This window comes from Pholcus phalangioides, unplaced genomic scaffold (assembly GCF_987345545.1).
Source record: "Pholcus phalangioides strain wild (caught in Gottingen) unplaced genomic scaffold, Ppha-v1.0 ptg000014l_1, whole genome shotgun sequence".
Taxonomy (NCBI): Eukaryota; Metazoa; Arthropoda; class Arachnida; order Araneae; family Pholcidae; genus Pholcus; species Pholcus phalangioides.
Window position 1 is genome coordinate 2,425,711 of NW_028301607.1, and position 22,256 is coordinate 2,447,966.

Below are 22,256 nucleotides of genomic sequence, written 5' to 3' on the forward strand. Positions count from 1 at the left end.
TGGTTTTCTGTGGTTCCCAACTTCGAGGCACAAATGCGAGCCGATCTCCCCGTTAAAAAGTCTCGCCACAGAGAGCAACGGGCCTACAAACAGTATAAATGTTCAGTCACCACACATCACTCACTTCACTTCTGAGATATAGATGGCGGCACTGAAATATCATACATAACACTAGATACGCACTCACACTGTTAAGTACACACGCTTACAATTCCGGCACAACTCACTAGGTAGTAAATTGCCTATGGCGATAGACCTGAGTTGTGCTCGGTTTGAAAAAAAAAAGCACTACACATAACAAGCATTACACAGAAAACAAACTTCACGTCAGGTTTCACTACATGTATACGCACATTCCATGTATCAATTCGTTAGGGGTTCCGCAGAGGAATATGGACGAGGTACATGTATGGCTTAGTAGTAGTAGTCGCGAAGCCACCGAGCTTATATTACTGGAGGGAGCATTCAGCCGCCGCGACGGCAGCGACATCGAATTCAAGGAAATCACGTGACTCGGTGAAAACGAAGTTCCCGCCTGGCAATTTCTCCACTGAAATGTGCATACAGTTCAGTCTCTAAATATTGCGTTTTAAAGATTAAAAAAAAAAAAAGGATATATAGACAACTCATCTATAAAGATTAAAAAGTTTCCTTCATTAATACTGGAATTATTTCCTTTATTAATTACTATTTATTTCATTAATGCTGAAATTATATCTTTCATTAATGCTGAAATTACCGCTTTCATTTATATTGGAAATGAAATTATCTCTTTCATTAAAACTAGAATTTTTCTGGAATCAGAAAAAATTTATTCCAGAATTAATTCTGGAGTCATCTTTCACTAATGCTGGAATTATCACCACTTTCATTAATTTTAGAATTATCACTTTCTGAAATTATTACTCGCTGAAATTATCTTACATTAATTCTGGAATTATCCTTTGTTAATGCTGGAATTATCCCTTTCGTTAACCTCGGAATTATCTTTCCTTAATTCTGGAATTATCTTTCCTTAATTCTGGAATTATCTTTCCTTAATTCTGGAATTATCTTTCCTTAATTCTGGAATTATCACTTTAATTTATTTTGTGACTGAAATTATCTCTTATTAATTCTGGAATTATATCTTTCATTAATTTTGGAATTATCTTTCATTAATTCTTGAATTATCTTTCATTAATTCTTGAATTATCTTTCATTAATTCTTGAATTATCTTTTATTAATTCTGGAATTATCACTTTCATCAATGCTGAAATTATCACTTTCATCAATGCTGAAATTATATCTTTCATTAATTCTGGAATTACCTTTCATTAATGCTGGAATTACCTTTCATTAATGCTGGAATTACCTTTCATTAATGCTGGAATTACCTTTCATTAATGCTGGAATTACCTTTCATTAATGCTGAAATTAGAGCTTTCGTTAATGCCGAAATTGTCTTTCATTAATTTTGGAATTATCCATATTGCAATTAATTGTTTCTTTTATTGTTTTGAACTACTATTTAATACGGGGCATTTCTGCGTGTTTTTACCGAGTCACGTGATCTTCCAACGAATGATGTTGGTCATAGTTCGTCCAGTAAGCTCGATGCGTGAAGCTCTTGCTGTTTTCCAGAATAGTAACGCCATCTGTTGTGAAAGGAATGAGTAAGACCTTGTCAAAAGAAAGTAAACGTTTTTCCCTAGGAGTTCACAAATCCGACATCCCTAATCATTATCGCATTCTGATATCATAAAAAAATTAGTTTTGTCGTAAATACTTATAAATTAAGAGTTTTAATATTTTTATTAAAAAAAGTAAATTTCCTTATATTTCACCCATCGACGTTTGTCCACTCGGCTCTCCTCATCCCCGATCTTGACCCAGCGCTATGAGCTAGATCCGGATTTGACTTATGGGACTGACTACGATCAATCATATTGGATAGATCTGGGTGTGGATCAATTAAATTGTGTTTATCTCCCGTTTATCCTAAAAATTTCGCGATCAAGATCGCAAATAACATTTATTGTTCCATACAAACAGTTATACAGCGGGAATTGGTTCGAGGATCCTACACGTGCGCGTTTCCGGTGCCAACCCTTGTGCATTTCCTGTGGGGCACGGAAGGATTTTTATTTATTTATTTTGTTGTTTGTAATTTTTCGATGGCTAAATTTGGTGTGTTTGGTTACCAGATAAAGTAAATAGCAATAAATAGGTGGCGCTTCCCTTTCCTTATTTTTTCCTTATCATTTCGGGCGAATCAAATAATGAAAGTTGTTACAAGTGCTGGACTCGTTGGAGAACCGCCAGGCAGGTACGTGTACGAATATTACTCATCATGATGTCACGATCATGTAATTCAAGCATGTCCTTGAATGTATGTAACATGATTGCTAAGATCCATGCTATATTTGATCATATTAATATATTCACACGTGTCCCCCCAAATCATATCCTACAACCTGCCCACCCAGGCTGAGGTCTTTGGTGGACCCCTAGAAAAAAATGTTCAATGGGACCCCCTCCCCTAGTAGATTTATAGTGTAGCAAATGTCTCTGGTGGAGGGCCTGGGGTTTGAAGCCCTGTCAGCCACACCCCATATGGAGGCCACGAACGTCAATCATATTAGCAGCTTAACGTTTTGTAATATTTTGTTCTCGCTCGTTAACTCGCGTCGATGGTAAATTTATGAGTTAAAAATTGTTACACAGTAGATTTTTAATCATCCGAAAAAAACGCACCTAGTAGCCTACATGTGGAGCAAATTGAAGGATTTTTATCACAATGGGCAAAGGGTACTTGTACCAAGCCAAATGTTTATTCGGTATACAACAGAGGACTTGCAGTAACATCACGTTCCTCACTGGATCTCGATGTATGGCGGATTTCTGGGACTTGGTGTATGAACTTTCGATAATAAATAATTATTCAATCTATATTGTAATAGCCTAATGGCTGCATGCGATTTTGCTTTCTTTTTGTTATGATGACTTGGAAAGGGAGGTGCATGCCTCACTCACTGGCAGGGCCGCAACTAGATACTTTGTCACCCCGGGCAAGCCAGAATTTCAACGGCACTTGCATGTATAGGAATCAGTTGAAGGGGGAATTTGGCACCCCTTCTGGTTCAGCACCCGCGGCACCAGACCCCGCCTGCTTCCCCCTAGTTGCGACCCTTCTCACTGGTCTGCCACCCCATGCAGCAAGTGCAACTTGACCCTTCATCCCTGAATAGGCCTCCTCCATAGTGAATTTATAGCGTAATTATGTGAATCTCATTCCGGGCCCCTGGGCTGGAGCCCTATCAGTCCCGTCTTTGTGGGCATACAATTCCTCAAGAGGGATGCTTATTATAACTGACATCAACTTTGAATACAAGTGGAAAAAAAATCAGTAATCATCCAAAAAAATTTAACATAAAAGTAAGAGGAAAAAAAACTAGATATATTTGTTAGTGAAATTCGAACCACAAACCTTCGTACTGCTGGTTACATGCTCTATCATGCTGGACCAAAGCATATGTTAAGGCAAAATCCTAATTTAATTCTCAAACATTCACTTGTCACCAATTCGAATGTGCTCTCTGATTGGACACACAGGAGTGATGGCACTTCTTTTTCCACTATTCACCGAATAAACGTCAGTCTATGTATACGTATCAACACCGTAAAAATTATTACACAGTAGTTTTACGATTGGCCAACACACATAGTAGCCTGCATGGGGGGGGGGGGAATTGAAGGATTATTAACAAAATCCTGTGTATGGGGGTGTTTCAAAACTCGTACAAACTTAAAGATAGGTAGCAAATATTGATATTCGATGAAAGGAAGCACTACTGGTAACAGATAGGTGGCACTGCCCACCAGTGCTCAAAATCAGCACCCAGGACTCTTCTCACTAAAGCTTACGAGGAAGAATTCATGCATAGAGCAGGGCTTAACGAATCCCATACGGGCATGGCAACTGGAAAATCTGGCATTAGCGCCTATTGCTCTTATTTGTGAAATCATAATTAAAAGCAAGGATGCGCAAAGTTTTCTGAAGTTATGTCAAACGTTGAACGGCTGTTGTTTTGATCCTTTTGGAGATTCTTTGGTGAGATGAATGCCTGTAAGCCTCACGAGAAGTGAAGTGGCCAAGGGTTGAATGAAGTCATGCTTTCTGAAGTCTTTCTTGCCAAAGGAAAAAAATCGGCAACACATCGCTGAAAAGAGATAATACCATGGCTGTTAAAATGAAAAATGAATGACAAAAGCAATAACATCCTAGACCAGATATGGGATTGAAAATAATAAAATCCAGGGCTCTATATTTTAAATAATACTTTTAAAACTTCTTTAGACACACAGGCATATTTATAAGGAGGGGGGGGGGAACAAGTAAAGGGAGATGAATTTGAAGAATGAGTGGCCAAGAACATCAGACTAGAATAGGAAAAGGTGCAGCAAAATTCATGTATCCCACAGGTTTCAAAACCGTAAATTTGCCTTTGATAACATTGACCATTTCATCTCTTGTTCGGATTAAATTACTGCATCTTAACCTGCATAAAGAACCCCCCCCCCCCCCCATGAATGAATGAACGCCAGGGTCTCTGCCACCGGACTTATCCCGTTGCCGAGATCTCTTCCAGCCCAGCTTCGCGGCAGAGTCTCTTCCCTCAGATTTTTTGTTCTTAAAACAGTTGAAAGGATATATCTATGTATAAGAAAACCTCCTCTTAGTTTTGGGACCCATTTTTTGGCAAAAAAGGGTTCTGACCAATCGCAAAACATCGCTGACCAATCGCGTAAATACCACCCGAGACTCCAGAAAACTTGACTTTTGATCCAGTTTTATCAATTCTCCTAAAGATGCCAACCACTAGTGTTAAGGAAATAACTCGAACGGACGATGGTCTTTGAACCCGAACAGGCAATTTTCATCAAAAAGGGGTTGGTTCCTTATACACGTTAAAATGGAATAGATGTAGTATAATCCAGATCCCTTGGTGACTTTTTTTTCTGCCCCAAACATATCTGACGGCCCGAGGAGAAGTCACCAGGGCTGCAACTGACTATGGATGCCGAAAAAAACCCCCCAAAAAACAACCAGCGTAGAAAACATAACAAAAGTGAAAACCAACAATAATATTACAAATAAATATTCTCAGTAGGCCTACGAAAATAAAATAAAACCTGGACTCTCTTCAAAATGATAAATCGATCTGAGCATAAGTTTCTCTGGGTACCCAGACTCTTTTAGGAATTCCCATCTTAAATAAACTGCGGTCCTTCTAGTTGTAAAAATAAATATTCTTCATAAAAAAATAAAACGTGGACTCTCTTTGAAAAATAAGCCGATCCGTGCACAAATCACTCTGGGAATCCAGACTCTTTAAAATAATAGTAGACTGAAATAATGATATTTCTTTACAACACTGAAAACGGAAGGGCAGAAGTTACAAAAAATAATAAGAATAATTATATCTGAAAAATACAACCTGATGGAAACATAATCCTAGTGGGACAAGACAACACGTTTAGACAATAGAAAACGAAATGACGCTATTTCAAATACTATTACACAAAGACCATTTGAATAGCCCGCATTACTAGTGCCACCTGGAATTGAAAATCTGAAAAAATTACATTAACCTGGCACCATTATGCCTGCTTTGGTGACTTACGGCGCCCTTGGTGATCTGGATTATACTGCTTTGGCAGTCTGGATTTATACTGCATCTGTACCTGTTAAAATATAAATGGTATGCTGATAAATATGAAATCAAAACGTAATTGCCTATCATCAGAGATAATCACTCAACATGTGCATACTTTTTGCTTAATATCTATTACAGTGATCTTTGCCAATATAGCCTATATGTTTAATTTTTTCAGATAGCACCAGCTAGTGTGAATTTTAGAAGACTTTTTCAATTTCCCACCTTATTTTTTAGAGAATCTCATATAACAGTAAGTACATACAGCTTTTTCTCATTCAATACTTAGAATTTGTGTCATCATATAATTACGAAGGAAATTTATGGTACTTATGGTAACACAGGATTTGACAAGTAAAAAAAAAATGTATATATATATAAATAAATGAAAATCTAGGCCCGAGCCAAATTTTTTACAAGCCAAGCATGGTTTTTTGCTCAAGAAAAAATGTCCCGAGTTTTTTCGACTTTCCAGAACTTGATATCCACTTTTCAAAAAAGACAGTGGAACGGACGATAAAAAAACACAGTGGAACCTCTCATAATGGACACTTTAGCGGACACTTTTAGAATAACATTAACAGCTTCCACATTTTTACTAACCATCAACGGACAATCCTCAAATACAATTACAAATAAATACAATACAACGTCACAACAGGCCCAACGAGGTGGCTGAGAAAAAGATGCCCATAAAAATATGGGTGTCATATATTTCAAAAATACCGAAACCCAATTAAAAATGCAATTACAAAACTATAAGTAATATATATACATGCTAAAATATTATACAGTGCCCATAAAGAATACTTATGGTTGTCTTATTCTAGGTATGGATAGCTTCTCGATTTACCCCAACATTTTTATCGTATTTCTTTTTAAACGTGTCAATTGTGTTACAATTTACTACCTCTGGGGGTAAGCCATTCCATTTATTAACAACCCTATTAGGGAAAAATTCCCTGCGACACCATAACCTTGTCCCTGAACAATCGATACTGGTGTCCCCTTGTAAAAGCAGTCGATTGACGGTGTACTAAAAGTTCATAGTCCATCCTATCCATCCCATTGAAAATTTTGAACACTTCGATCATATCTCCTTGACACCTGCATTCATTCAATGTAAACATAAATCGTTAATGGTAATCGTAATAATCGCATCGTAAAATCGTATTAATCGCATCGTAAAATCCTATTAATCGTAATAATGTAAACATAAATCCACCTCGTTAGTGGTCAAAATATTTGGCCCCATGGGTGTCCATTATTGATTCTACTGTATCACGAAATCAGAAAATTCCAAGTTATTCTTAGACTTTAATTTAGCAATCATGTATGGGAAATACAATGGCTTGACAAAGCAAAAGCATTTAAGCGCCAGCAAAATTTGTTAGAAACCAAGCAGGGTTTTGCTCAGGTGGTTAGGGAACTAGCTTCTCACTGTGCAGGTCTGGGGTCGAATTCCAGTTTGGGCATGGGTGTCTACTAACCTAATACTAACAAATTCCCTGGATAGATCAGGCTGATCCCTTGGGAATACGTGAAGATCACGTTTTTAAAAAAAAACAGTCCTAGATAATGTTTTTTTTCTACTTTTCTTGGGACATACTATCACATTTAGAAAACTTTATGTGCCAACACCTATTTTCTAGTCGCCATGGTGACCTAATGCCTGGAATTTGCAATCCCTGGATAATACCATGCCATTTGTTTCTTTGCCATTGTTTATTTACATAAATCATTGAATAAGTTTTGATATGTATAAATCTGGAAAACATGAGGGGGAAAAAAAATACAGGTACAGGAAATGTCTTTCTTTTCCACATAAAACTTATGCCTTTCGAGATCCTCCTCCAGAGAATAGACTTAGAAGGGTGACAACAACATGCTGAGTAGAGCTACATTGAGGAAAGAAAATTGTAGAGAAAATGATTGGTGAAGATCCCGGGTTGACCTAAATTCAAATCCATACCATCTGCATCACACAGCATTGAACGAGACAGGAAAAAAAAACTAGTTTAAAAGGGGAGAAGTTCGGCTTACATTGTGGGCTATTCTGGCGGCTAACTAGGGATCATGGTGCATCACAGTGAGATGAATATCTCCTTAGTGTCTGTATGTCAAAGAAATTGGCTCATTTTTGCATGCTGTCACTGCTATACTGGTTTTTGTTTGGTTTGCCAGAGTGCTGCATAGCTATCTAGACCCAGCTTTAAATTATATTTTAGGTAACCTAGGATTAGTGTGCAGGTCCTTATGATTCTCTATACCAGTGGTTCGTAACCTTGGTGCAAGATAAAAAAATGGAAAAATAGGAAAAATGCAAAAACCTGGAATTCCTTTATAATGAAATTTTGTTATAACGCAGTGATTTCTCTGGTCTCTGGGAGTTCGTTACAGTGGGATTCGACTGTATTTTACTATGTACTAATGTAATTATTGGTTACATAATTCATCATAATCACAGTGTATGCAAATTCACTAAAATACGTTACTTTTTTTTTTTTGATTCAATTCAATTTTTTTTACGTGCCATATTTAAAACTATCTGTAATCTTAGATTGATGCATATATTTGTTGCTCTTCCAGAGCCTTCACTATTTCATCTATACTAGCAAGAGCTACTAATATTTTGGGCCCCATCTTCTCAGTTTGCTCCAGAAAATGATTCTGTTTTTTACAACATGTGTTCAGCATTTTGCATTTATTTTTTTCTAACTCCTCTGGAACATTTTCTGCTGTATTTTCTTCACCTGCGTCAGCCATACATTCACCAATAATTTCCGTATCAGCTGCTGTTTGTAGTGAACTTAGTCTATTTCAACAAAATCAGAAAATAAAATCTCTAGTTTCAAGTGTTTTTAGTAAAATGCCCCAATGTTTTGCAATATCATCTTCAACATTGTTCTGAGAATTGTTGAAATTCGAGTGAACCACCAGATCTGATCCTTTATCACTGAGATGACCCGTAGCTTTCTTTCCGAACCCGTAGCTTTCTTGAAGCAATTTTGAATTGCTTGTTGGCAGACGTTTTGCCATGCTGAGCAAGACACCCACATCAGGGAAAAAAAGCTAGAAGAAAAATTCCTTTTGCAAAAAAGCGAAAATGGGGAGAAAAGCTTTAGCAAAATTCTGCAATGCTAATGTAATGATTGATGGTTGGATGTCTACTTGTTCTGTACCTCCTGTACACATTTTTGCAAAAGTGGCCACCACTTCTTTCCCATTCTAAGATTTTCTTTCGCATTTTGCGAAATACACAATGGCCATCAATACAAATGAACTTTTCTTATCAGTTTTTTTTTTTAATCACTGATAAAAAACCTTATTAAGGCATGAAAGAAAACAAATTTAAGTGTTTTCTTTTACTATCATTGGGCTTGGCCTTCGAGATAGAGTTTTTCGAAAATTACATCAGCACAGAGAGGTGAAAATGCATAGATTTAGTACAAAAAATGTAAGAATTATTTCATTTTTCGAGATATACAGTTTTTCAAGAAATGGAGTTTTCAAAAAAGGAGGTTCTGTATATTGTTCAGAAACATGAAATTCTTTTTGCTGGCCTTGAGAGGGACAGGGCAACAACTTGCTCTAATTGGATTTTTTAAGACGGGTCTGTATATAAATTTAGACTTTTCATTTTATGAGACATTGCATTTTCACTCTCAAAACTGGTGCAGCGTGAACACATTTTGAGCATTTTTTTTAAATTGGAACCATTTCTCTACAACCAATGCATGATGAGATAGAGGCTGATTTAGGACACCTGTATATGGTTGTACTGGCTAGAATCAATAAGTGTAGAAAAATTCATTTAAATTTTTTTTGAAATTATTAAAAAATAAAAAAAACTACTTTTTTTAGCTTAGTTTTTGAATTTATTTAAAAAAGTCCACAGTAGCCGAAAAAAGGAATTAAATAACAAATGAAAGCGCTTATGAAAATTAACAGACAATGTAGTTGATTACATAGGAAAAATAATGAACAGAAAATTGATTATCCAAGGGGATGTGGGAAGGTAAGTTATATTACACTGGGGGTGTGGGATATAAAAAAATGTTAAGAACCACTGCTCTATACTCACCTCCATTTAAAGACAAAGTCCGACATTGGGTGCCTCATAATCATACTGTTACCGTAAAGATCTAGCTCACAATAGGTATCTTCAGTTAGTGAACTTGTGTATTATTCAAGCTCACTTCCACCTCATTGTAGTAAGATTTTATTTTCAGTTTTATGTTTTCCTTATCCTAGAAATTCACCCTGACATAACTTTTTTCACTGAAAGGGATACACACCACACAATAAAATTTTATCAGCAAATTTTTAATTTATGGGAAAAATTCCAATTTATATAATTTCTTAAAATTAGTTTGATGTACTTGGATTTATACAGATATTCGGCCAAATGAAGCATTATTTGGCAAAACGGCAGAATACCAAATAGCAGCCGAATATTCGTCCCATCTCTAATTCTTGTTAGTTTTTGGGTACTATGACTGGTGGCGAGACTTGGATCTACCAATTATATCTGTAGACAAAGTTGCAGTCAGTGGCTACTTGCACGCTCCTGATGTAGCTCCACCAGTTAAAACCACTAAGCCACGATGTGTTTGGAAAGAAAATGGTGGCCATGATCCTGTTTAACTACTACTTAACATAACATGCACCTTGTAAACATGAAGTTATGAGGAATTTCAAATGAATTGAAACATGCCGGAATGCATGTTCTGAGTGTATATGTGACCCTAATGCATTTATGTTGTCAGAGTTACGCATGTTTTGTGTGCTATTGCTGCTGTCACCTTTCAAACAAATATTTTAATTTTCACATTACACGATTATTGTGTTGTCTCTCTGTGGAGAGACTTTTTTCAAATGGGAGACCAGTTTGCATTCGCGTCTCAAAATTGGAAACTATTACTACTTAACCATACATGCACCTTGTATACATTCTGTTAGGGAATTTCTAATGAATTAGCACATGCAGGAATGTGTGTTCTGCATATATGTGTGGCCATAATGCATTTATGTTGTCTAGTTGCACCTGTTTCATGTTCGGTCTGCCATCTGTCCTCCATCTTCTGAAGTAAAAATGTAAATGCTTTGAATTTTCATGTTATGTCAGTATCATGTTGTAGGTCTGCCTGCTCTGCATAGAGACTTTTTCAAATGTGGGGACTGGCTGACATTTATACCTGAAAGCTAGAAAACCAACTTCAACCGGCCACTACTATGCCGTCAATGGGTTTCAAACCTGGATCCTCAGGACAAAGTGGAAAAAAAACTTCTTTTTTTTTTTCAACTGAACAGCAGCTGAAGTCGGTGGACAAACTGTTTTTTGGTTTTCAGAGGTTTTGGAAAATTCCAGAAATAAGGTCCAGAATCTAGATTGGGGGGAATCTAGCGGCATCACTTGACACCACTTCTGTGAAATCGGCTGCACATTTAACCCCATAGTCCTCATGTGTTCACCGTGTGACTGCTTCCCATTCTTTAAGATGTTATCGTTGCATCTTCAGGAGTGCTGCTTTACTACATTAGATCTGTAGTGAAAGAGGGATGCTGACAGTACAAAATACAGGCTGTTACTAAGACTGGGCTCATTATAATCGAGTCCAACTGTATTGTAATTAGTCAGTTGTAAGAAAAATATTGGAATATGAAATTAATCATTTGCTCTGTGTATGCACAGGGATGCTCACCTCACCAGTGCAATGAGCCAGATGCTACAGGTCTATTCTCTTACAGTGCTCCCGATCAGTGGGAGAAGAAAAGGCCCCGGGGCTTAAACAGGACATTAGGGCGGGGGCACAGAGTAAATCTTTAAAAAGAAATGTGATGTTACTCGCTTTCAAAAAATATGTTAAATTTACAGAAATTCATTAAAACAACATATGCTGTATGAAAATTTTTTTTCTTAATATTTTGAGTTTATATAAAAAATTATTTTCAATTAAAATTTTTAAACACTTAATGTTATAACTGGCACAGCAGACCCCAGTGGACCCCCCTCTTCCAAACTCCTCTGAGACGGACAGCTGAAGCCTCCTTGATTAAGAACAGTGTCAGTCTAGGAGGCTTTGTCCGTGCTTACATAATTTTGCTGACAAGGGTGAAGGGAGAGGAATATCAACATGGCCGAAATTTTGCTTATGTAATTCAGTTTTATACCTGTAGCTTCCACCGTCTAGAAGCTACAGGTATAAGGCCGGTATTATACTATAAAAGTTTGATAAAAGTCCTATTATAAAACTTGAAAAATGCATCCAATAAGGTCAACGGTTACATTTTCTAGAATGTAACAAATAACCTTATTTGTTAAATTTTTCAAGTTTTATAAAAGGGATTTTATCAAACTTTTATAGTGTAATACCAGCCTAAAGCTTCTAGTGCCGTGAAAGAAATGATAAAAGGGATACTCGGGAAGAGATCAGAGGAATTGTTGAAAAAATAATTAGAACTGATTTGAAGAAAAAAAAAAGAAAATTAGCAAATGAAATAAGTTTCAAAACATATACAGGATGTTCCATAAATGCATAAATGGTTTAAAAATTCGTAACAATTCAATGAATTGTTATATTTTGATATATGAAAATAGTTATTCTCATGAAGTGGGATTTTTTTTTTGGTACAGGAAAAAAAAATTAGATTGAATTTTTGTCTATAGCAGGTGCTGCACGAAAGCAAATCACTGGGAAATATGCAAATTAGAGTTCTATAAAGTGCAGGCTGTGGCGATGAACAGTCATTTCTGATTTTTCCTCTTACTGGTGCTTACGTAAGATTTCATTGTGATGTTGACATTGGTGGATGAAACACTATTAGTGAAGTTGTTTTACCTCAGCCACGAATCACCGATTGTAGGAAGGCTAAGGTCCAATTGCTCCTGCTTGGGGCTTTCGCCCAGTGGTATACCGACAGAAATTTGAACTGATTTTTTTCTACACAAAAAAAAAAAAAAATTCACCTCATTGAGAATAACTTTTTTTCGCAAACTGCATTAAAATATACCGATTCCTCGTATTTCCATGAATTTTTATGGGACACCCTGTATGAAGGAAATACATTCGATCGGGTTCGGCCTTGAATGAAATAAATAAAATTTCCGATCTGCATACTAACATTTGTCCGGCTAATCTGGCAATCGAATTTGTTTATATGCTCTGATTAACATATTGAAAAAAACAAAAGCAAACCAAAACCTTGCAACAAGTGATTTGTCAAGCATTCGAAGGCTATTTACAGGCGAATTTAGTTAATCCGAATTTCAGGAATTCCTTTTGAGTTTTCTATTCAGTTTAATGTTCCAAATTACCTGTTGAATTCGATCTTTTTTTTTTATCATATTTTTGGATAATTCGAAGTTTGGTTCAGATATGTCATTTGCAAAAAGTATATTTTCCTCATAATCTCTGGCTATAAAGTTTGGCCATCCTTTTCTTTATACTCTTGTTTACTGATCTTTCCAGAATATAATATGTTGCCATCATTGAAAAAATTAAAATCAACAAAATCTAAACTTTTTTTGTTGTGGTTCCTAGCAATAAGAGACGCAATGATTTCTTTACCAGTTTCACACGCAAGCTGTTTCTTCCGTGGGCAGCTGGAGTTATACCAGTTCTTGGATTAACACCTGCCAAGAGCAAATGTAAAAGCTACTACTACTACGAAAATGCAAAAGTTTTGTGTGTGTGTGTGAGTGGCGATCTCTACATAGACGGAATGTTTGATAGCGGGAGGGCTGAAATCCCAGTCACTTGTCTGGTAAAATGTGTTGGAGATTAATGTCTCTCTAACATTATTGTTCGTTGAGTTTGGAATATCAATGTAACTCACGATATTTTTCACCATGTCCAAACAAGGATGATATCTATAGTTCAACTCCTTCGGGGGGGGGGGGTGTCTGTGGACATTGGTGAAGTAGGGAATATAAAATCAAATATAAGCAACCAATAGAGGTCCCTAGTTCCACACTTGCAGAAGCTACGCGCATGTTAGAAAAAATAACGCAGTTGAAGTTCAAAAATCGTATCTTTCATCCTCAGGAACCTTCAACGCATGACCCACGGGCTCAAATTCTGCCCTCGGAGCTTTCTGTCGTGGCCCGTCGATCATTTTCAGAAAATGGTTGAAAACATTGAAAAACTGTTAATTCTAAAATTAATGAAGCAAATTTCGGAATCGAAAGAAATAATGCTAAGATAAATTGATTAAAACTCACTATTAATGAAAGAAATAATTATAGAATTAATGAAAATTACTGAAAGAAATAATTTCGTAACTTCTGATAGAAATTTCACAATCAGTAAAAGAGTAATTGTATAATTATTGAGAAGATGATTTCAAGGTATAATTGAAAAGGAAAATAATTTTTCAGAATTACCGAAATAAATAATTAAAGGAATGATTTAAAGTGATTTTTCAGGAAAAAATCTAAGAATCAATTTATTCAGTAATTAATCAAAAACTTTTTCATAATTGGTGAAAAAATTTATTTAAGAACTAATCGAAATTGACAATTAATAAAAGAAAGTCTTAAATTATTTTTGGCCCTAGTTTAACTCGGGGCAACATTGACCTCTTCTATTAAGATGTCACTAAATTAACATGAGCTAGTGGCTTCGTGAGAAGTTTCAATTCGGCCCGCCGTTTGTGAAAGGTTGAAGACCCCTGCCCCAAAATCAACTCGAAGATTTTGTTAAATGTTTAAGAGCATTAAAAAATAAAGAAAATTAAAATTTCAGATGAAATAGTTTTCGTGATCGTTTACGTTTTATACAGGCATAGTAAATGATTATCATTCAATACATTTTTAATTGAGGGTTATTAATTTTTGTAAAAGTATAATTATCCTATATTAAAGAATTGCATAATTAGAATTTTTTTTTCCCCGCTTTCCCTTGAGCGCGTTCTACTGTATATTGTTTTTATAATATCAGTCAAAATTCTGATCGTGCCGCGCTATCGACGTGTTCCGTGGAAACCATTTCCCTCCTTCCTCAAATTCCAGGATTCGTTCAAACCCCGGAATAAAAAAAAAAACGATTTCCGCGGAAATTTCTGTAATTCTGCGATTATCTTCGATCCCCGTTTTTCTTATGGGAACTGCGGGCCCTATTCCGAGAATTGACGACTACATTGTCGGTTTGTCGTTGAAGATTTCTTCCGATGTGGCGGCGCATCGGATTTTGGAATTTTCTGAAAGGGATTTTGGAAGCCCAGCGTTTTAGCACACTAGCAGAAGCGGATTTATGGCTTTTGCCGTTCTCTCCCATTCTACTAATTTTCTTAACTACTCATTACTTAAAATTTGCCGCCCCCCTGTGAAGTTGTTCTCCTCCCCGTAAGTACACATTTGCATACGAGCAGTGCAGTCTTCACTGCTCGGATCTGGGTTCGAATCCTAGTTGCAGTACATCGTAATTTCATTCGGCCAGACGTTCGGAATCTGTAGGAATTGATTGTGGTGGTGCAACAGTCGCAGACTTGATTTGTATCAAAAGCAAAAAAGCTCTTACCCAAGACAGTTCTTTCTTTCTTCGCACGTTATTCTAAAGGGTAACTTACCCGTGCCGTCCACGAAAGGACGTTTGCCTGAGCAGAGAGTGACTCTTCCTACTTTCAGTGCAAATACAAACATTGCAAAACTGGGTCTTTGGATCCTCGCCTCTTGGCTGATTTTTTCTTTTTTCATTTATATGCCTTATGGATGACGGCGATCGGGAGAAAAAAAAAACTTTCTCGTTGAGGCCCGCGTGTCGTTTTTTTTCCCCTTCCTGGGATATTTATTTCGCCAGCCGCGGCTGGGCCTATGAACGTAGACAGATATTTGTTGCTAGAATTTTCTCTCACCTGGCTGAAGCAGTGTATCTTTTTTTCATTCCTTTATTGTTTTAAATAGCATTTCTAATCTGACGCGTATTTTGCGCGTTTTGCTGGACTCTTTCTCGGATACTTGTTTTTTTTTTTTTTATCATCTGACGTTGATAGATAACTTGCAGTGCTCCACGGTCGGTGGTGGTGAAAGTTTTGTCGAAGTGTGGAGACAGGACGGACGCCCATTAAAAAAATAACGCGGTCGTTGCTCCGCCCACTTGTTAATTTATTGCTTGAAAAACGATAAAAGTTGTGTCGTGATGAACACACCTGATACGGGCTTTGTGCCTGTACAACAAAATGCGTTGTGCGCCCTGGAATTGGTGCCGGTGGTGCATTGCAATTCTGGAATGATGACTCGGCCGGACGTCGTATCAACGTCGGAAGATGACCGTCGATCTGGGGATGACCGCGACCTAGCCGTCGTGAGAGATGGTACTCTGAATCTCGGGTTCGAACCCGAGACCGATGCTTCTACTGTTGGTGAGCTCGTGAAAAATGGAACTGTCAACTCGAATGGCGTGTTGGCGGTGGACCAGGCCAAGACTAACGGCGTGCATTCGTGTGGTAAGCGGTTCCTATCGATTTTTTTTTTTCAACTTACGATTTTATTAGTAACCGATCGTTCGGCTGCTGTGAATATTTGATCCTTTTAAAGTAGTAGTCGAATTTTTCGGCCGATATATTTTGTTCTCGAAGCATTGACGATCTGATCATTGATCTTATGCAGATCACAGAATTTTGCACTGAAAATGCTTGATATAAACTCAATTTTTACACATATTGAGATCTCTCGTATAACAGCAAGCATCTTCAACCGGTGCTGCCAAGAATACTCGCAAGAATTATTGACTGGCACCATCAATAAAAAATCACTCCTATTCACATTGTATTCGGAGATTAGCATTATGCGGATCATTTGAGTTTGAGCACGTGCTATAATCTAGTAATGGTCCACACATCCTGCAGCAGGGATCGTTGCCCCCCAACCAGCTTTTTTCACGGCCCCACCCCGATGGTGAATTTATATCTTGGAAAAAGAATTGTTCCGGGGCTTCTAGGCTGTAGATCTCCTCTTAACCAGATCAAGGCCCGAAGCTCCGTCTCAATGAAGAGATTTTAGCAGGAGGTCAAAGAAGACCCTGGCCAAGCTGGAAGCTGTGTATGTATGTGTTGTGAACCTAACGTGAAGTCAGTTTCAGGGTAATGATTTTTATGTGTTGTGTAGGCCTATCAACCCCGCCCTTGTGGGGAGGCCCATGGCAGTTGCTTGCATCGGGTGCTGTTCTGTCTCCGCGCTAAAAAATTAGATTCTTCGCGTATCGGATCTTGTGAAAAATATTATTATAGGGAGTAATTTTTTAAACTCGTCCTGAAGGAGTAGTTGATTGTTATAGCATTGAATCAGCCGACTTTCACCTGTCAATGGCCTTTAAAAGAAGTCTGATAAAGGTTATTAAACTTCAGCTTGTGTCTAATAATAAATTATTTACGCGACAGTGGCTATTTTCAATAGCCCTGGGAAATGAAGCCTTTTATACGCATCTAAGAAAGGATATGTTACCTTCGGGGAACCCTCGAAGATGGATATTTTAATGGCCTCATGAAACTCAGCGTATTAATGTGTGATTAAAAAAGAGTGGCTTTTAATGGTGATGTGTCAATTTATGATGGATTGTGTGGGGCGTGTCTCACTTGAAATCGGAGCTTATTGAGATTGAGGAATAAATGACTGATTGTAGTGTACAATTGTAATACTACTTTTGATTGAAGTGCGATCAGTCTATTTGGAAACTGAAGTTGGCATTTACAAAGTTCCGTGCCATGGAGAATCGTTTACATTAAGGAAGTTTAATTTTTTTTTCTTTCAGGAACAATTGTCTGGTCAGAAAAACCAGCTTCGTATCGTATTCGCTTCGTGCCCTACTTTTACTTTCGTAATTTTTGTCTGCGAATTTTTATTTTTGCGTGTCACAAGCGCAGGTGCTGCGAAAACAAACATTTCATTTGTATTCGCTATAAGTCCGTGATGACAGCCATCGTTTCTTATAAGAGGTTTTTTTTTTTTTTATATTTATTAATAAAAAACTTATTTCATCGTGTTTTGCAATTCAGCTATATGATAATTAAAAAGTGCTGGTCATAATAAAAAAAATGCTTACGTGTAAGGCTTGTCTAGTCACGCTAATCGTTATAAAATTTTTATATTCAATTATTTGTTCTCGAAATGTTAGCTGCGATTTTTTCAGCTTTGAATTCGTTTTTCTATACATATTGAGTATGATAATTGTAGTGGTTATGTCTTATCTCCAAATTATCTCAATTACCTTAACATATATACTACTAAACCACACATGCACCTCGTCCATATTCCTCTGCGGAACGTCTAACGAATTGGTACGTGTAGTAAAACCAGACGGGAAGTTTGTTTCTGTGTAATGCTTGTTATGTGTAGTGCTGCCATCTGTTTTTCTAACTATGAGTGAAGTGTAGTGATTGAATAATTTGCCGTTGTAGGTCTGTTGCTCTCTGTGGCGAGACTTTTTTAATGTCGGCTCGCGACTTTGCGCCTCGAAGCTGGGAATCACAGGAAACAAACTTCAGCCGACCACCACTGTGACGACGGTGGGGTTCGAACCCTGATCCTCGCGATGCGAATCCGTCACTGTGACCACTCGACCACCACAGCGGCACCTTAACACACACACATATATATATATATATATATATATATATATATATATATATACATACAATGTAAAAACTGTACAAACCATATATATATATGGTTTGTACATCAAAGGATAGTGATGTTTTTAAAAGCGATGGTTTTCAACAGGGCTTGACAAATCGTAAAAAAAAATTATAGGCGCTAGCAAGATTTCTTTGGAGCTAATCATTCTCCCCTCCGAGAAAAACTGTCCGAAATCCATTTTTTCCCCGACTTCTCATGTCTGTGACCCTTTTTCCTGTTAGTAAGCACGCACTAACGTAAATTTCGAAAATTTTGTGTTGACCTCAGATTCTAGTTTAACTTCTTAACGTGCAAGGTCGAGATATCTCTGCACAGTATAGATGGAAGAAATACATTCGATCACTCTACCTTCTTCCCAGACTTTTTCGTTGGTCTCCTGGAATAGTTCCCCCGCCCCAAGCATTATTTTTTCTTTTCTTCCTCGCTACGGTTTGACGAGTAAAAATAATATATAACATGTAATAGGTAGTTGGGAAGAGGGAGAAAGAATGGAAAAAAAACTGCTCTATATACTCATCTTTTCCCCTTCATTTTCTGTGTTTCCAGTTTTAAGATTTTTCGCTTGTACTTTGACTACATCTCCTAACTGTATAGCCAAAACCCTGTACTGAAAAGGTTTTAGTTCACATTTGAAAAAAAATTTAAGCGCCAATTCCATTTTTTTAGTCGGCATGGTGATCCGACTCCTGGGATTTGTCGAGCTCCGGTTTATAATAACCAATATTTATCTAATGTTCTTTATTACATTAATGCACAGAATCATGCATAAATTTCCTGTTAAATGAAAATTAATTTCAAGTTACCTAGCACACATTAAAAAAATGATACTCTGGGTAAGCCTATTCTCCCCTATTTTTGGTACATTTTTAATTGACTTCTGGCACGAGAGGCTCCTTTCCAACGGCCATTCAAAAGTAATTGCGTTTACAGATAGAGCTTTTGGATTAAAATTTTTGTCATTTTTTGGAAAATATGTTGCTCTGACTGCATGTATCGAATTCTGCTATTAGGCCGAGAGTGAAAGTAGTTCTCGAGGTGCATTGAAGTGCGTAAAAGAATTGCACAGTGACCGCAGATGTCGCGAAATCATCGAATTCATTGGCAATTAGTTATTTCTATTGAGAATTCGTCTCAGAATGCTAAAGGATGCTATCATTTTTTGTTTATTTTTTTATAATAAAACCTCGGTAACGTGTGCTGGTCGTGCTCGTGATCTGGAGGTTTTGAATTTCGCCAGCATTCTATTCAGTTTCTATGAAATAGGCATGAAAAGTGGTCATTTTTATCTGCTTCCGACGGGCAAAATAACCAAGCACTGTGGGGTTGGTTAGTTCTAGAGCTTTTGCCACCGTAAACTGTTTCATCTTTAGCTTCCTGGTTTAGTTTGACGAGAGCGGGCACCCAGTAATTCATATCTATGAGTTTTCCTCCAGCGTTTATGAATATACTGTGTATTGACACCAATAAAGCGGTATAGTTTTATTACCCATACTGTTGAAATTTTTTAAATCATTCCAGAATTAGATTGGCTGGAAGTGTTGCGTTCTTTACTTTGTCTCCATATCGTCAAGTTAGCATGAAGAAATAAATTTTTATGGTCCGCTATAATGACAGATGGTTCTTTGTTTCGAAAGATTACGGATATTGCACATAAATGTTCTTTCTCTTATCCCGTTTTAGCGTCATCAAACAACGAAGCAGCTTATCGTATACTTTACTTACCTAGTGTTCTTTTCAGTGAATTATTACACCCACGTCATGTCATACGTTGGCGCTTTTGCCCTTTTTTAAGAAATGTTATCGTCTTTTCGACACCGTTTTGGTAGAATTTGCACAGATAACTCCTATCTCGTGTATTTCTTCATATTTTCCTTGTTATAGTGACAACTGCATAAAATAATGGCTTCTGAAAGTCTAAAAAAAAGCATCGGTGATTATAAAAATGTTAAAAATGTCAATGAACATTATTTCAATGATTTGCTGAATGACATCCCGATAGACGCTAATTCCAAGACATTATGCTCACGAAATTTCCTCTAAGTTACAATTAAATGATTTACGTTAGATCAATGACTCCGAATTCGGTTCCAGTCACATTTTTCGTTTTGTACCGAGAGCAAACCAACAAGTTGTTCTCAGAAAGGAAGGCCATTGCAAAGAGCAGCTCCACACGTACATGGATTACAGCGGGCCGATTTCGAAGTTAAGTACGAAAATGTTTGTCAATAAGGGAGGGAGGAGAGAACACCTTCTAGGGCCTTCTACGTGGTTTTGTAGGCTGATAACAATAACTTAGAGAGGAAAAACAATAGTTTGGTTAAACCTTGGCTTCAGAATGCGGAAGAAATTATAACATTATCCGAAGTCCCGAAAAGTAAAATCTAATTTTCTCCCATGTTATGATATTGATCCACTCCGTTCTTTGGAAAAGTGATAACCACCAAATGATAACATTATCCGTGATTTTAATTAGCGGTGCTGACTGTATTAAATTTTATTAGAAAAGTTTGCAATTCTACTGAAACGTTTGCGACAACACATCGTAAGAGCATCGTAAACTAGTAGGACATTGGACGCTACATTACGGTAACGCCCACCCGCATGTCGCTACTTCTGTTCAGCAATATCCTAGTTAAATGTAATATTAAAATAACGCCATAAACCCCCCTTACAGTTCGGATCTCGAACCCTGGGATTTCTGTTCTTTTTGCGACTTTGAAGGGGAAGCTCCGTGACAGGAAATTTAATGAAAGTGCTGACGTTATTTCAGCTATGCAGGGTTCACTAAGGCAGTTTCCTGAAAAGGCCTTCGGTACTGGCTTTGACAATAATGGGTTCATTGCATCTTAGGGACGGTATGAAAAAATCATATTTTTAAAATAAAAAAAGGATTTTTTTAATTAAAATTAACTGACCGCTTATTAATTAAAACTAATCTTGTAAATCATTAACAATGCATATTTTCATATCACCTAACTGCTTTTTTTCTTAATCGCTTACATTTAAGCATTAATGAATAAACTACAAACTAACTGCAAGCAAAAAATACGAACATCAAAAATCTGTCTCTATGTAACATGAAAGGTCATTGAGCTCAAATTAACTTCATGGATTAACTTTTTTTTATAGAGATAAGTGCTTTTATTCATGAGGACCCCCCCCTCCCCCCCATTAAAGTGAATGAGTGGTGGCAACTCAGTACCACACATATGGTGCAGTCATCTCAATTCACTCGATACACAACCAAAAGGGTCATTCAGCATCATCTAAATTAAACATTCTCTTGACAAGATTGTTTCTTGCACAATTAATGGATGTGTTTCCGACTTGCATGATGTTGCTTAATAGTTTACACGCATTTTTATTCTTTCACAGATTTAATAGGTTTTGGTAGAAAAACGAGCAAAATTTTAATACGAAAAGTAAAGTCGAAAGTCCAACGATATTTATGTTGATACACCATCTATACATCTTATAGTAATTAGGGCGTAGAATTCGAGGCTTTATACAAAAATCCTTTTTTTTTTTTTAATCAGGAAAACCCTGAGTGTTGAGGAAAAAACCCAGTCTTGCCAAGAGTCAAAAAATTTTCCAACTACATTCTTCTTCAAAAATCACTAGAAACCGGGCTTAAACAACTAGAATTAATTTCAGTCATTATTTAGATTACGTCCCGTATTTCCCAGGCCATCCCCGTATTTTCATGTAATTTAATAATGAATATTTTTTGAAAAAAGACAAAACGGAAATTTCTTTGAAAAAGACGAAAAACAACTAGATGGATATTTTTTCCAACTAAATGGCCGAAAAAAAAAAACCGGATCTAGTTGGAAGATAACTAAGTTGGCAACACTGTTAGTGCCACATTGTAAGGCATTGAAAATACTTAGTGCAGTAAAGCTAAGTGTCAAATTTAGCTCCC

General features: G+C 36.9%; 1 protein-coding gene across 3 annotated transcripts in view; it reads left to right on the plus strand.

Moving 5' to 3' along the window:
* Nucleotides 1–1,886: 1,886 nt before the first annotated feature.
* Nucleotides 1,887–22,256, plus strand: part of anne (polyamine-transporting ATPase anne boleyn) — a 73,436-nt gene continuing 53,066 nt past the window's right edge. Inside the window, exons 1-2 of one of the 3 annotated variants that reach the window (XM_089241527.1) lie at nucleotides 1,887–2,309; nucleotides 5,879–5,953. Coding sequence is in view for 2 of the 3 variants with exons in the window: in XM_089241524.1 (XP_089097650.1) it covers nucleotides 15,840–16,146 (307 nt within the window). In the remaining variant the exon portion in view is untranslated. Of the gene's footprint in view, nucleotides 2,310–5,878; nucleotides 5,954–15,539; nucleotides 16,147–22,256 lie in introns of those variants that run through there. The other 2 variants (XM_089241524.1, XM_089241525.1) reach the window with 2 other exon arrangements.